The 12,040-nt window shown below is 66.7% G+C and overlaps 1 protein-coding gene across 1 annotated transcript; it reads left to right on the forward strand.

The window, feature by feature from the left end:
* The first annotated feature begins 8,855 nt into the window (after window positions 1–8,855).
* PRR35 (proline rich 35) lies at window positions 8,856–11,100 on the forward strand. The gene is made up of 2 exons (XM_007980231.3): window positions 8,856–9,937; window positions 10,320–11,100. Exons 1-2 carry the CDS (start codon window positions 8,856–8,858, stop codon window positions 10,951–10,953), a joined length of 1,716 nt encoding a protein of 571 aa, XP_007978422.3. The 3' UTR covers window positions 10,954–11,100.
* Window positions 11,101–12,040: the final 940 nt, after the last annotated feature.

Below are 12,040 nucleotides of genomic sequence, written 5' to 3' on the forward strand. Positions count from 1 at the left end.
TGCCCAGGCATCCCGGGCAGGTGGACAGATGGGGGCCCCTGGAGATTGCCATGGTCGGGTGACTCACAAGCTTGTAAGGGGCAGCCAGGAAGGACGGAGTGACTGGGCGGGGGCAGGGGCCGCAGCCCCAGGGCCAGGAAGGACTGGGCAGACAGGACAGCAGCACATGCAGCTTCTCCCAGCGAGGCATCCACACTGGGGGCCCTTTCTGAACCTGTCAGTCACCTGGCAGGAAAAGATGGAGTGAGGGGCTTGTGGGGAGAAAAGTTTCCTGTCCCCTCCCAGCCTCGTCCCAGGATGGCCTCTGCCCCCACACAGGTGCCGCTGATCAAAGCGCCTGGTCGGAGGCTCTGCTGTCTCCCTGGGCGGAGTTGGGGGCTGGGGTGCGGCCGGTGCAGGGTAAGAGGCTGTCACGGGCAGCGTATCGAATGTGAAAGCAATTAAAGCCACCAGCAGTGTTGGCTCCGGGCGGGCCTCGGGCGGCGGGGAGCTGCCAGAATGCATCTCGCGTCGGTGCCAGCGGACTCCTGCCCTGCTGTTCCGCGCCTGCGTGGCCACACCACACTCCTCCTATGGGTGGGGGCCAGGCTCGCACCCACTCTCGTCTGACACAGAGCTGGCTCTGTCCAGCCCTGGGGTATCTGGGACCCCCGCTCCTCCCGAGAGCTCCTCTGCCCCTGGCCCCACTCCCACCGCCACCCACCTCTCTGGTTTCTGCCGCCCCAGCCCTGTGGTGACCCAGGACAGAGGCCCACAAGAAGGACCCTCGTGGGCAGGAGTCTCCATAGCAGGCAAGGGGTCTGTGCCCACCCTCTTAGCTGCCCCCACTGGCCAGCCAGCAGCCTCCTCTCTGCTTGAAACCCCCTGGGGGCAGCTCCAACAGGGAGGTGGTGAGGGAAGGGGGGGCATCTGCAGAGGACTTGGGCTCCCACAGCCCAGACCCTGCCAGGTGTTGGGCCGGGGCCACTGTGGGGACCTGGAGGAGGTGGCTGGCAGCAGGTAAGGGGAACAGGTGCGAGCGTCCTGCAGGCAGCAGGGAGGACTGGCTGGGCAGAACACACAGCCCTGGTGCGGGACAGACCCCGGGGGCAGCTGTCGGGGCTGCCTCCTCCTTACTGACACGGCCTGGCCCCTGCTCAGCCCTCCCCTCCCTTCTCTGTGCAGGCCTCTCCCCTCCCCCGCATTTCCTCCTGGCTCTCACCCCCACCAACAGCACCATCTCCCTGGTGTGTCTGCTCTATGCCAGCCCTGTGCCCCCACGGTGCCCTCTCCTGGCCCCTCTTGTTGGCGCTGCTGGCCACAGTGGCCTTCCCGGGGCGGGCAGTGGCGAGTTCTCACTTATGAGGCATCCCTGTCAGAAGCACTTAGTGTACAAATTAGCCGTGGCCTCTTCGCCTCCTTCCGCAGCTCTGGGCTCCAGGCTGACTGGGCTGCGGCTCCAGGCCCTCTCCTCCCTGCCCGGGGCGCACGGCTGCCCAGTGTGGACCCCTGGCTGCCCGCCCATGTCCTGGCAGGAGTGCCTGCTCCCCACTGGCCGGCCAGGGCTCCCCCAGGACCCCGACCCAGACCTGGCTAGGGTTGGCCACGGCGGGCTGGGGATGCTCAGTGAGGTTTGTGGGGGTGGGAGGCCAAGGCCTAGCACCTGGATCTACCCCAAGAGTGGCCAGCCCTGGTGCTGAGGGCTACAGGGGGGCTGGACATGGGGCCCCACCACCCCACCTGCCAGTTGGAGGCCCCGCCACCCCGCCCGCCAGCCCGCCTGCCACTCAGGCGGGGAAAATCATCTGTGACAGGCCCAGGAAGGCCGGCCCCGGGGGCCGCAGAGAGACGCACACAGCTCCTCTTCCCAACATATGGCTGCTGTCGGCCCCGGGCGCTGCTGGTCAGTGCCAGGCTCAGGAGCCGGTGGGGGCTCGAGCAGCCTGAGCCTCCCGTCCCACCCGCCTGGCCAGCTGCCCCCTCTGTCAGTCTACATCCCAGCCTCCTGGAACGGGGGCTTACTCCCACTACAGCAGCTTGGCCCTCCAAGGAGCGTCCCATACCCTCATCTGTCCCAGAGGCTCAGGACACATAGGGTCAGCCCCACACCTGGCCCAGGGTGGCCAGTGACCTGGCATGTCCATGAAAGTGCGTGGGGAAGGGCCCAGCGGGGGTCTTCCAGAGCCGGGTGGCGGGTGGGAAGGGGGCTCTCTGGAGTGGACTCTGGGACGGTCGGGGCTGCTAGGGAGGACTCTGCCTGGTAGAGCTGCATGCAGAGCGCTGGAGCTGGAAGACTCCTGGAGCCAGGGACCCATTCAGGCACCTCCTAACAGGATCCCTCAGGTGGATGGACCCCAGAGCTCCGCAGGCTCTTTGTGTGCCCCCTACCCTTGGGCCATTGTCCTGGGTGCTCTGGCCCACTTAGGTGCCCAGCCCCCTCCGTTCTCCCCCCACACCACCACTGTGTACCCGCCTGTCAAGGCCACCAGCCTCAGGCTGGTGCTCAGGGCCCTCATGTGTGGCCATGACCCCTTTGGCCAAGGCTGGGCTGCCCCTCTCAACCAGGGGTCCTTGAGTGGGCTGGAAGGAGGAAGCCCTCAGGAGGCCTGTGCTCTGTAGACCTGGGGTTCTTGAAGCGCTCAGGTGGCCACAGGCCCTGGGGTCCATTATTGAACAGACAGACATCAGCTGTGACCAGGCGCCTTGCAAGGTACTGACCCCACATGGGGGCTCCAACTTGCTGCCACTGGATACACCAGTCTCAGGACCTGCGTGGGGCCTCCAGCCTGGCTCCAGCTCTGCCACTGCCCTCACTGCGCGGGTGCAGGCGCCCCAGCCCCTGCACCTGTCCCGACACTGGCTGTGTGTGGACGCTGAGGGGATGAGACAGGCCTGCCCCCGGGCACTGGCCATGCCGAGCACTGCCTCCACTGCCTTCCCTGAGCCCAGCTCTCCATCCTTCCCGTGAGCCCCGGGCACACAGTCCCAGTGTTAATGGAGGTGACAGGCGGGCAGCCATGGGCAAACCGGGCAGAAGAGGTTAATGGCCAAAATGAGCTTCTGGCTGGAAGCAGAAGGAGGGGCCATAGGGTCCCCATCCCGCCCTGCACTGGGACGGGCTAAGGAGGCATCAGGGCACCCACTAGGACTGGAGCAGAAGTGCCCGGAGACTGAGCACCCCATTGCCCATTCTGCAGATGGGGGCCGTGGCCCAGGAAATTGGTGGGGTGGGGGCACAGGTGCCAAAACAGTCCCAGTCACTGCCTCAGGAAGCAGAGGCCACCTCTCCACACCCAGTCAGCCCAGTGTGCAAGGGCTGGGTCCCAGCAAGTGGGTCACAGTCACAGTGAAGAAGCTGATGTGCCCAGGGGGCCCTGTGTTTGGGGGGTGCTGGCACTGACGACCCGGCCTCCCCTGGCTGTTCGTGATGGGAACAGTCATCTGGGCACACGATGCACTGGCCTCACATGCCCCTCACCCCCCACCCCGTGTACAGCCAAATCTCAGGACCCCCACCAGCAAGTGCAGGGCCCCTCATCCTCGCTGCCAGAGCCCTTCCGGGAGGCCAGAAACACGTCCAAGTTGTGCCCCTGGGCTCCTCTGGGGGCTGCTCCTCTTCTCTTCTCACGCAAACTTCTGCAAAGGCCATCGGTGGTGAGGGGTGGGGAGCTCCTTCACAGCCTTGTTCCGCCTCTGGGGCTCCTTGGCCCCCTGAGCTTCACTGGGCTTTATTTCCTGCATGCTGAGATCTAGATGCCCCAAGACCAGGGCTCCCTGGTCCCTATTTTCCTTTCCCCAGACGATGACCAGAGCCTCCGGCCAGTTGGTCTCCTGTGCTGTCAGCTGTGGCCTCTTCCAGACCTTCAGAGGGGTCAGTTTCGGGCTGGCCGGTGAGGGACTACTGGTGTCAGGGTGACCTTGGACCCTAGTCTCCTGGGGCAGTGCTCGGCTGAACACGTCCAGAGTAGGGTCTATGTATGGAAGCAGCCGGCCTCCTGGCCCCCGCTCTCCACGGGGCTGCTGGCGTGACGGCAGTCCAAGCTGTCTCCCGGCCCGGAGCTGCCTGCACGGTCAGCTGGTCAGCTGGGCCAGGCCAGGCGGGTAGAGAGAAGGCTGGCATGCTCTGCCATCCACAGCACCCCTCCCAGTCCCCTGCCCCACCCCAGGGACTTCCCTCAGACGGGCGTGGGCGGCTATGTCAGGAAGGTGGCATGGAGGCAGGAGGGAAACAGAGGCCCATGCCCACCCCAGAACCAGGGACTGCTTTTCATGGACCCTGGGTGTGCTCTGCCAGGGAGCTCTGCCTGCAGCCGGGCCAGGACCACAGGGAGATGCTGCTGGGCTCTCCTCTCAGCCCCATTCGAGGGGTGACACCCAGAAGTCCCGTGGGGTCCTCCCTTCTTCCCCAAGGCACCCCTGACCCGGACCTGAGCTGGGGACAGCCCCGGAGCCCGCAGCTGAGCCTGCAGGAAGCCCCAGGTCCTGGGGAGCCATGTGGGCCGGGCTCCCTGTGCTGCCTCAGAGCCAGCGGGGAGTAGCACAGGCCTCTCTGGCTGGAGACACCGAGACGGCCGCCCATCACATGCGTCGGGTTTAGGACGTCTCCCCTGAGTGAAGGCAGGGGCTCTGCCCCAGCCATGCCTGTGTCCGCGTCTGGGAGGGAGCAGGCCGGTCAGGTGAATCTCCCCTAGGACCCAGCTGAGCAGTGGGGCTCCAAGCCTCTACGTTCTGGCAGCTCAGGGAGCTGCTTGGAACTTGGTGCAGCCGGGGCGGTGGGGCTGGGAGCAGCCCTGGCCAGGAGGACACTGGGGAAATGGCTTCACGGTGTGGCTGGGGGTCCAGGCCCCTCCCCAGCCCTGCTTCTCACCTCCACCGCCCCAGGTCCTCTCAGGAGGGACTCCCGTGGGGAGGGGGTCTTTCAAACAGCAGGGAAGTGCGTGGCCTGGTGGGGCAGCCCTGAGGCACCTCCCAGGGGAGCTGGGAGCGAGGGTTGGAGGGGTCCGCATGCGGGAAGGGGGAGGGTGCATGGAGACCAGCCCCAGGTGGAGGCCATCAGCCGGCAGGGCGGGGTGCAAGGGGCTGGTCTGGGCAGCCTCCTGTTTGGAGAAAAAGAGAACGGAGGGCAGGGCTCGCCCAGGGAGGGCAAGGAAAGGAGCCCGGCTCCGCTGGCTCAGTCCGCGGTCCCCCTGTCCTGGGGCTCAGCCCCCCGGAACCCTGGCTTGGGTGGGCCTGCGGCTGTCAGGGGCCAGAGCCCTGACGGATGAGCGCTGACGGCCCCTCTCCCGCGCCCCGCGCCGCTGACACCCATCACGCCGCGGCGGGGACCCGGGAGACCTGGCGGCCTCTGCGCACCCCCGCGGCAGCCTGCGGGCGACGGGGGCGGGAGGTGCCGGGCGCCCCTGACTCGGCCGCATACCTGCGCTGCAGTCCGCTCTCCGGGCACTGCCTCCCGGGTTCCCGGCCGCTCCACCGCGCACCCCGAGAGCGGAGCCGGTCCCGGCGCACAAGGCCGGTGAGTGCGCACGAGGGGGCGGCGGGGGGCGCGCGGGAGGAGGGGGCGCGGGGTTCGGGCCGGGGGCTGCTACTTCCCTCCCGCCGGGAGCGCAGTCGGAGGTCGCAGCGCCCCCCGGAGCCCGGAGCCCAGGCGCACGCGCGCCCGCCTCTGCCGCCAACTTCGGGAGGTGCGAGCGGCGTCGGGGGGACGCGGGCGGCGGCGGAGGCTGCGGGAGTCGCTGCCGCTCGAGGGACCGTGGGCTCGGGGGTCTGGCTCCCGGCGCCGGGCCTCAGTTTCCTCCGCGGGAGCCGCATCCCACCCTCAGAGCCCCAGCGCGTCCGCGTGGTCCGAGTCGGGGCCGGCGCGGGGCGGGGAGGGGCGGGAAGTTTGCGCCCCACGCACGGCCTCACAGACTTGGCGGCTCTGCTCCCGGCCAGGCGCAGGTAGGAGCGGCGGGAGCCGCGGGGGCGGCAAGTTGGGGCGTCGCGGGGCCGACTGGACGCGGGGCGCGGGGGCGGCGGGTGGCCAGGCGTGTGGGGGGCGCGAGGGGCGGCCGGGTCCCCCCCCACCCTCTTCTAGGCGTCCAGGAGCAGCGCGAGGGGAGGGCAGGGGCCGGGTCTGGGGTCTGGGGCTGGAGCCTGACCTCGCGCTCTCCGTACCCGCCTGTGTGGGGAGCCCCGCGTTCCCAGGGGGTAGCGGGATCTGCGGATGGCCGGTCAGGGTCCCCGGCTGCTGGGTGCCCCCTCTTGACCTGGGGGGGTATCTGTGCCCTCCATGCCACCGGTTCTCGCCCAAACAGGGAAAGGTGAGTGGGGCTGGGTGTCGGGGCCTGGCACAGGGCTGCTGGCTGCCAGGGGAGCGATTGCCAGGTCCGGCTGGGACGAGCGTGTGAGTGCGTGTGCCTTTGTGTGTGCGTGTGGCTGCTGTCCGGGGGTGTCCTCTGCTCTGTGTACACACACCAGGTGGGTGCCAGGCATCCTCCGGGTCCCCATGGGGTCAGCAACTGCTGAGACAGCCCCTCAGACAAGCCCCTGACCCAGGAGCCCCCAGTCCCCCTGGGAGGTGGGATGGGTTGTGGCATCAGTCGGCACAGCTGTGTGGCTCCCAGGGCTGGGTGATCGATGGCCCGGCACAGCCGCCTCTGTCGCCGGAGCGCCCACACCCATTTGTCATCCACATGGGGTGGGGGGGCGGCGGGCAGGGAGAAGGGGCCGCTTCTGCACCCACCACCCGGTCCAGGCCGGATCTGCAGTCCCTCAGGGAGCCCCAGGCCCTCTCCTTGCCCAGCCCCTGCCTCCTGACCCCCACCCTGTCTCAGCCACAAACCAGCTGGTCAGCCTCTGCCTGCCCGCGCAGCCCGTGACCCCCTGCAGGGCCCCAAGCCTTTGGACGAGTGGACCTCTCCAGCCCTATTGATCGTCCCCCCAACGGTACCAACAGAGTGTTTTGGGGGCGGCAGACAGCACTGCCCCAGCCCTACCCTGCTCAACCTACCGGCCATGCATGACCACGGGTGTGACTCCCAGCCATGTGTGTGTGTGTCCTGGGGAGTCGGTGTGTAGGGCCTGTGTGAATTCGTGAGTGCTGTGTTGGAGGGGTTTGGGAAGCCCCCGACACCTGGGTGTGCGGTGAGTGTGTTACCACAGACGAGCAACCATGTCGATCGTGATGGGGTGTGATGTGTGTGCAGCCAGGGCCCTGCACTTGGTGGCAGGCTCTGTTCTGAGCTCAGGTGGCACAGAGGTGGCTTCTCTGGGTGCTGGATGAGGGCTCCGTGTGAGCCTGTGGGCTGTGCACCCCACACAGGCGCGTGCTGGGGCGGTGGACAGCCCAGGTGGTGGCCCAGATGGAGTGTGCCGTGCATACCAGCGCCTTGCGGGGCGTGGGGAGGAGCGGGTCTTGGCTGAGTGTGGCCGCTGCAGGCTCGGCCACTGACCTGCCTGAAGCCACCCAGATGGAGCTGGGTTGAGCAGGTGGCTGAGCCGTGGGGCCATGCTGGGACGTCCACTCCCCACAGCCTGGCCTGGCCCCACATGAGACTGACCCCCTCAGAGACTCCCAGTGCCCACCTGACGCCCTGCTGGAGCAGGCTCTGTGCACGCGTGCAGACACACACACGCACGCACACACATGCACGCATACACACATGCACACACTCACGCACACGCATACACATGCACACATGCGCACATGCACATGCACACAGGCATGCACACGCATTCACACACATGCACACGCATTCACACACATGCACACACGCACACACATGCACGCATACACACATGCACACACTCACGCACACACATACACATGCACGCATACACACATGCACACACTCATGCACACACATACACATGCACGCATACACACATGCACACACGCACACACATACACATGCACGCATACACACATGCACACACTCACGCACACACATACACATGCACGCATACACACATGCACACACTCACGCACACACATACACATGCACGCATACACACATGCACACACTCACGCACACACATACACATGCACGCATACACACATGCACACACTCACGCACACACATACACATGCACGCATACACACATGCACACACTCACGCACACACACATGCACGCATACACACATGCACACACGCACACACATACACATGCACACATGCGCACATGCACACGCACACAGGCATGCACACGCATTCACACACATGCACACACGCACGCACATGTGTGCACACGCAGCATCCCACACAGGCCCTTCTGTTGGTGTCTCGTCTCAGTGCCTTTTCCTCGGCTTTGAACAGGGGCAGGCAGATCGGCAGGGGCCGGGGTTGCTGGAGGGAATGAGACCAGGAGGCTGACGTCTACCCGGAGTGGGCCCTGGTCATGCTGATTCTTTTAGCCACTCACATGCTGTGGGGAGATGGGTGTGGGCTGAACTATCCTAGAAATTGGCCAGCCCCAGGGGTGGGATTTGTGTAGGGTCAACCGATAAAATAAAGGATGCCTAGTTAAAATCGAATTTCCGATAAGCAATGAACACCTTTTTGGTGTGCCTTTCCAATATTGCCCAGGCGTCACTTAACACTCAGAAATGACGTGCTGCTGATCGGAGTCAGATGCACCTTGGGGGCCTGGACTTTTGGTTTTTTTTGGTGCCCTGCACTTTGCTGCCACCCTGGAAGTGTGTGTGGGGAGGAGCCGAAGGATGGGGCTGGGGGTGGTGCAGGGCGGAGGGGGGAGAGGGCACCCAGGCTCCTGTCCCTGGAGCCGGGGGAGCCCTGGATGGAGAGCAGTGGGGAGTTAGTCAGAGGCAGGCTTGGCACTGACTGTGGCCCCATCTACAGGTGGCCATGGTGCCCAGCCCTGCCCCATAGCAGTCTGCCATGTCACGGGAGGCAGGCTCATGCCGCGTAGGCACAGGGGCGAGGGCACGGTCTCGGAAGCCCAAGAAGCCACACTACATCCCGCGGCCCTGGGGCAAACCCTACAACTACAAATGCTTCCAGTGCCCCTTCACCTGCCTGGAGAAGTCACACCTCTACAACCACATGAAGTACAGCCTCTGCAAGGACTCCCTGTCGCTGCTGCTGGACTCCCCGGAGTGGGCATGCCGCCGCGGCTCCGCCACACCCAGGCCCCGTGCACCCACCCCAGACCACCCCGAGGAGCCCGACCCCGGCAGGCAACCCCAGGGAGTGCAGCCCTTGGATGCTGTCCCCACGCCTGAACTCGTGGTCGCTGATGTCCGCTCCCTGCACCGTGGCGTAGGCCCCAAGCCCAGGGCTGAGGGGTCCCCAGGGCCACCACTCTCTGTGGCCAGGGCTACCCGGAAGGGTCCCGGCCCCAGTGGGCTCCTGCCTGAGTCGTGGAAGCTGGGGATGGGAGGGGGCCCAAGGGGCGTGGCCGCAGGGGATGTGGCCTCAGCGGGCCCTGAGGGCAGCGTCCCCTGCTATCCCCCGCCTGCCCCAGGGGAGTTCCCTGAGGCCCACAGCCTCCACCTGTCTCTGCTGGGCGTCAACTACCCGCTCAGCCCAGGCCTCTGCTCCTTCTTGGGGCCCTCACTGGCCGCTGCGGCCCACGTGCCCTTCCTGGCCTCAGCCAGCCCCCTGCTGCCTCCGGCTGCGGCCTTCCCAGCTGCACAGCCCCCTCAGCGCCCCACCCTGGGCCCCCGCCTGTACTACCCACTGCTTCTGGAGCACACTCTGGGGTTGCCAGCAGGCAAAGCTGCCCTTGCCAAGGCCCCTGTCTCCCCCAAGAGCACCCCTGGGACTCTGGTTCCTGGTCTGCTGAAGGTGCCAGTTCCAGGGCTGGGGCCATGGCCCCGAGTCACCCCCAGGGACCCAGGGCAGGAGGGGGAGCTGGAGCGGGCAGCCCAGAGTGACCCCAGGAAGAGGCTGTCCCTGGGAAGCAGGCTGGAGCTCCCGAAGGCACCCCCCAGCCTGACGAGGTTCTGTTCCCGGAGCAGGTGGGCATCTTGGGCTCCCGGTTCCTGGGGTGGATGGAGGGGCTGGGCAGCTGGGCATGGCGGCTGGGCATGGTGGCTGGGTGGCTGGGCATGGCGGCTGGGTGGCTGGGCGTGGCGGCTGGGCATGGTGGCTGGGTGGCTGAGCATGGCGGCTGGGTGGCTGGGCATGGTGGCTGATGTCCTGAGCTCAGTCGATGGGAAAGTGGGCTCCAGGCCACAGAGGGGAACTGAGACCCGAGAACCAGCGTGGGGGTTCTCGGGGTCTCCAGGAGAGCCCAGGCTCTAGGCTGGGGCTGCAGGGCAGAGGCCATGAGGGGAGTGGGGCTGGGGCCGGAGGCGCTGTGGGGGCAGTGTGGCCTCCTGACCGGCTCCCACCCCACAGCCTGCCCACCAGCCCCTCTGTGATGCTGTGGCCTGAGGACAGGCAGCCAGGTGGCCCTGAGACCCCCGGCCCCGAGGTCCCCCTCCCACCGCAACCACGGGGCCCAGTGCTGGGCAGCCCAGAGCATGTGGGTGAAGACCTGACCCGGGCCCTCGGTGACTACGCCAGGGTGGAACGGCGCCTGGGGCAGCTGGGGCCCGCGGGGGGCCTGGCCCCGAGACCCCTGCGGGAGCAGTTGGGCAAGATCCGCCTGGAGCTGCTCACCATCCACCAGGCACTGGAGCGGGCCGCGAGGCCGCCCGATGTACCCCTCGACCTGTCTGTGAAACGCGCGCCTGCCAAGGGGCCCCAGGCTCTTGGAGAGGCGTGGGGGCAGCCCGAGCTGAGTCCCATGTTGACCAGGGGTACCCCCGAGCCACCCAGCATGCTGGGCCCTGCAGCGCCCCAACCCTTCTCCAGCCACACCACAAAGTGTGAGGCCGACTCCAGCGTCCCACCCCCGGGGCTCCCCCTCCCGGCCTCAGATGACCCAGTCATTCCTGGCAGTGGCTGGGGCACCTGTGTTACCACAGGGAGTTCCCAGACCCCTGAGGCTGTCTGTGGCCTGCAGAGCCCCCGGGGCATCGAGGCCTGACCAGCAGCGCCTGCGGTCTGACCGTCTCTGCCCGCAGTGTGCCAGCCCCTCTCCTGCGGCCCCCTCCCCTCACCTGCCCCAGCCCTGTGGGCGCCAAGGTCTGACCAGCAGCGCCTGAAGTCCGACCATCTCTGCCCGCAGTGTGCCGGCCCCCTCCTGCGTCCCCCGCCCCTCACCTGCCCCAGTCCCATGGCCAAGGCCTGGGACCTGCCCCACCCCCGCATGCATGTGGATAGACCCCCACGGGCCGTGGCCAACGCTTTTCCCTGGGGCCACACAGGGACACGGGAGGTCACAGTTATTTATTGATCACAATTGTGGACATTAAAACGGAAAATTGTGTTCACACACACCGTCTGGGCTTCCTTCCTTTGGGGCCCTAGTGTAGCCGACTGGACACCCCCCTAAGAAAGTGTCCTGGTCTGGGAGTCCTGGGTGGGCAGCAGTCCTCCTGGGCCTCTGTCTTCAGACTCGGCCCTCTCCTGTGGGCTGGGCTTTCCCTGCGGGGCTGGGGTCTGGGGGTGGGCGGGACGTCCGTGTCAGGAGCTGAGCAAGGAGAGGTGTGTGATCTGGGCTGCTTGGGGTGATCTGGCCTGTGTCGGGGGTGGGCACGGACCCCTGAGCATCCTCTCGCCTCTGAATTCAGCAAGGCAGCGCTAATGTCAGCTCTCCAGCGGTTAAACGGTGGCCCCGAGGCTGTGTGGCCAGAGGCTGCTCACCCAACATGGGCTCTGCTGGCCCCTGCCAGCCCCTGCAGCCGAGATAGGTATCGGCCTTCACGGCTCACTGCCTCCCTCCCGGCATGGCCTGGCTTGGCCCTCCCACGGGCAGGGGATGGGCAGGCAGGGAGGGGTGCCCGGGACCCCCACAGCAAATCACTTCTCTCCTGGGGCAGCTGACAAACCCTCCACGCCCACCCTGGAATGGGCCCTGGAGCCCACGCTGACCCCCCAGGAGGAGAAGCAGTTCCTGCTTGCACCTAGTTCCCTGAGCTGGGCTGGGCCAGCCGGGCTGCAGCCAGTCCAAGCAGGCTGGCAGCGGGCCCCATTAACTACCGGGGAGATAGCATCAGCCCCGACCCTACCTC

This window comes from Chlorocebus sabaeus, chromosome 5, assembly GCF_047675955.1.
Source record: "Chlorocebus sabaeus isolate Y175 chromosome 5, mChlSab1.0.hap1, whole genome shotgun sequence".
NCBI classification, from domain to species: Eukaryota; Metazoa; Chordata; class Mammalia; order Primates; family Cercopithecidae; genus Chlorocebus; species Chlorocebus sabaeus.

Bases quoted from the DNA above. Each gene is read 5' to 3' on its own strand.
- PRR35 (XM_007980231.3), top strand. From the start codon at position 8,856: ATGTCACGGGAGGCAGGCTCATGCCGCGTAGGCACAGGGGCGAGGGCA. The intron at 9,938-10,319 runs GTGGGCATCTTG...CCCACCCCACAG, and splicing joins AGGTTCTGTTCCCGGAGCAG to CCTGCCCACCAGCCCCTCTG.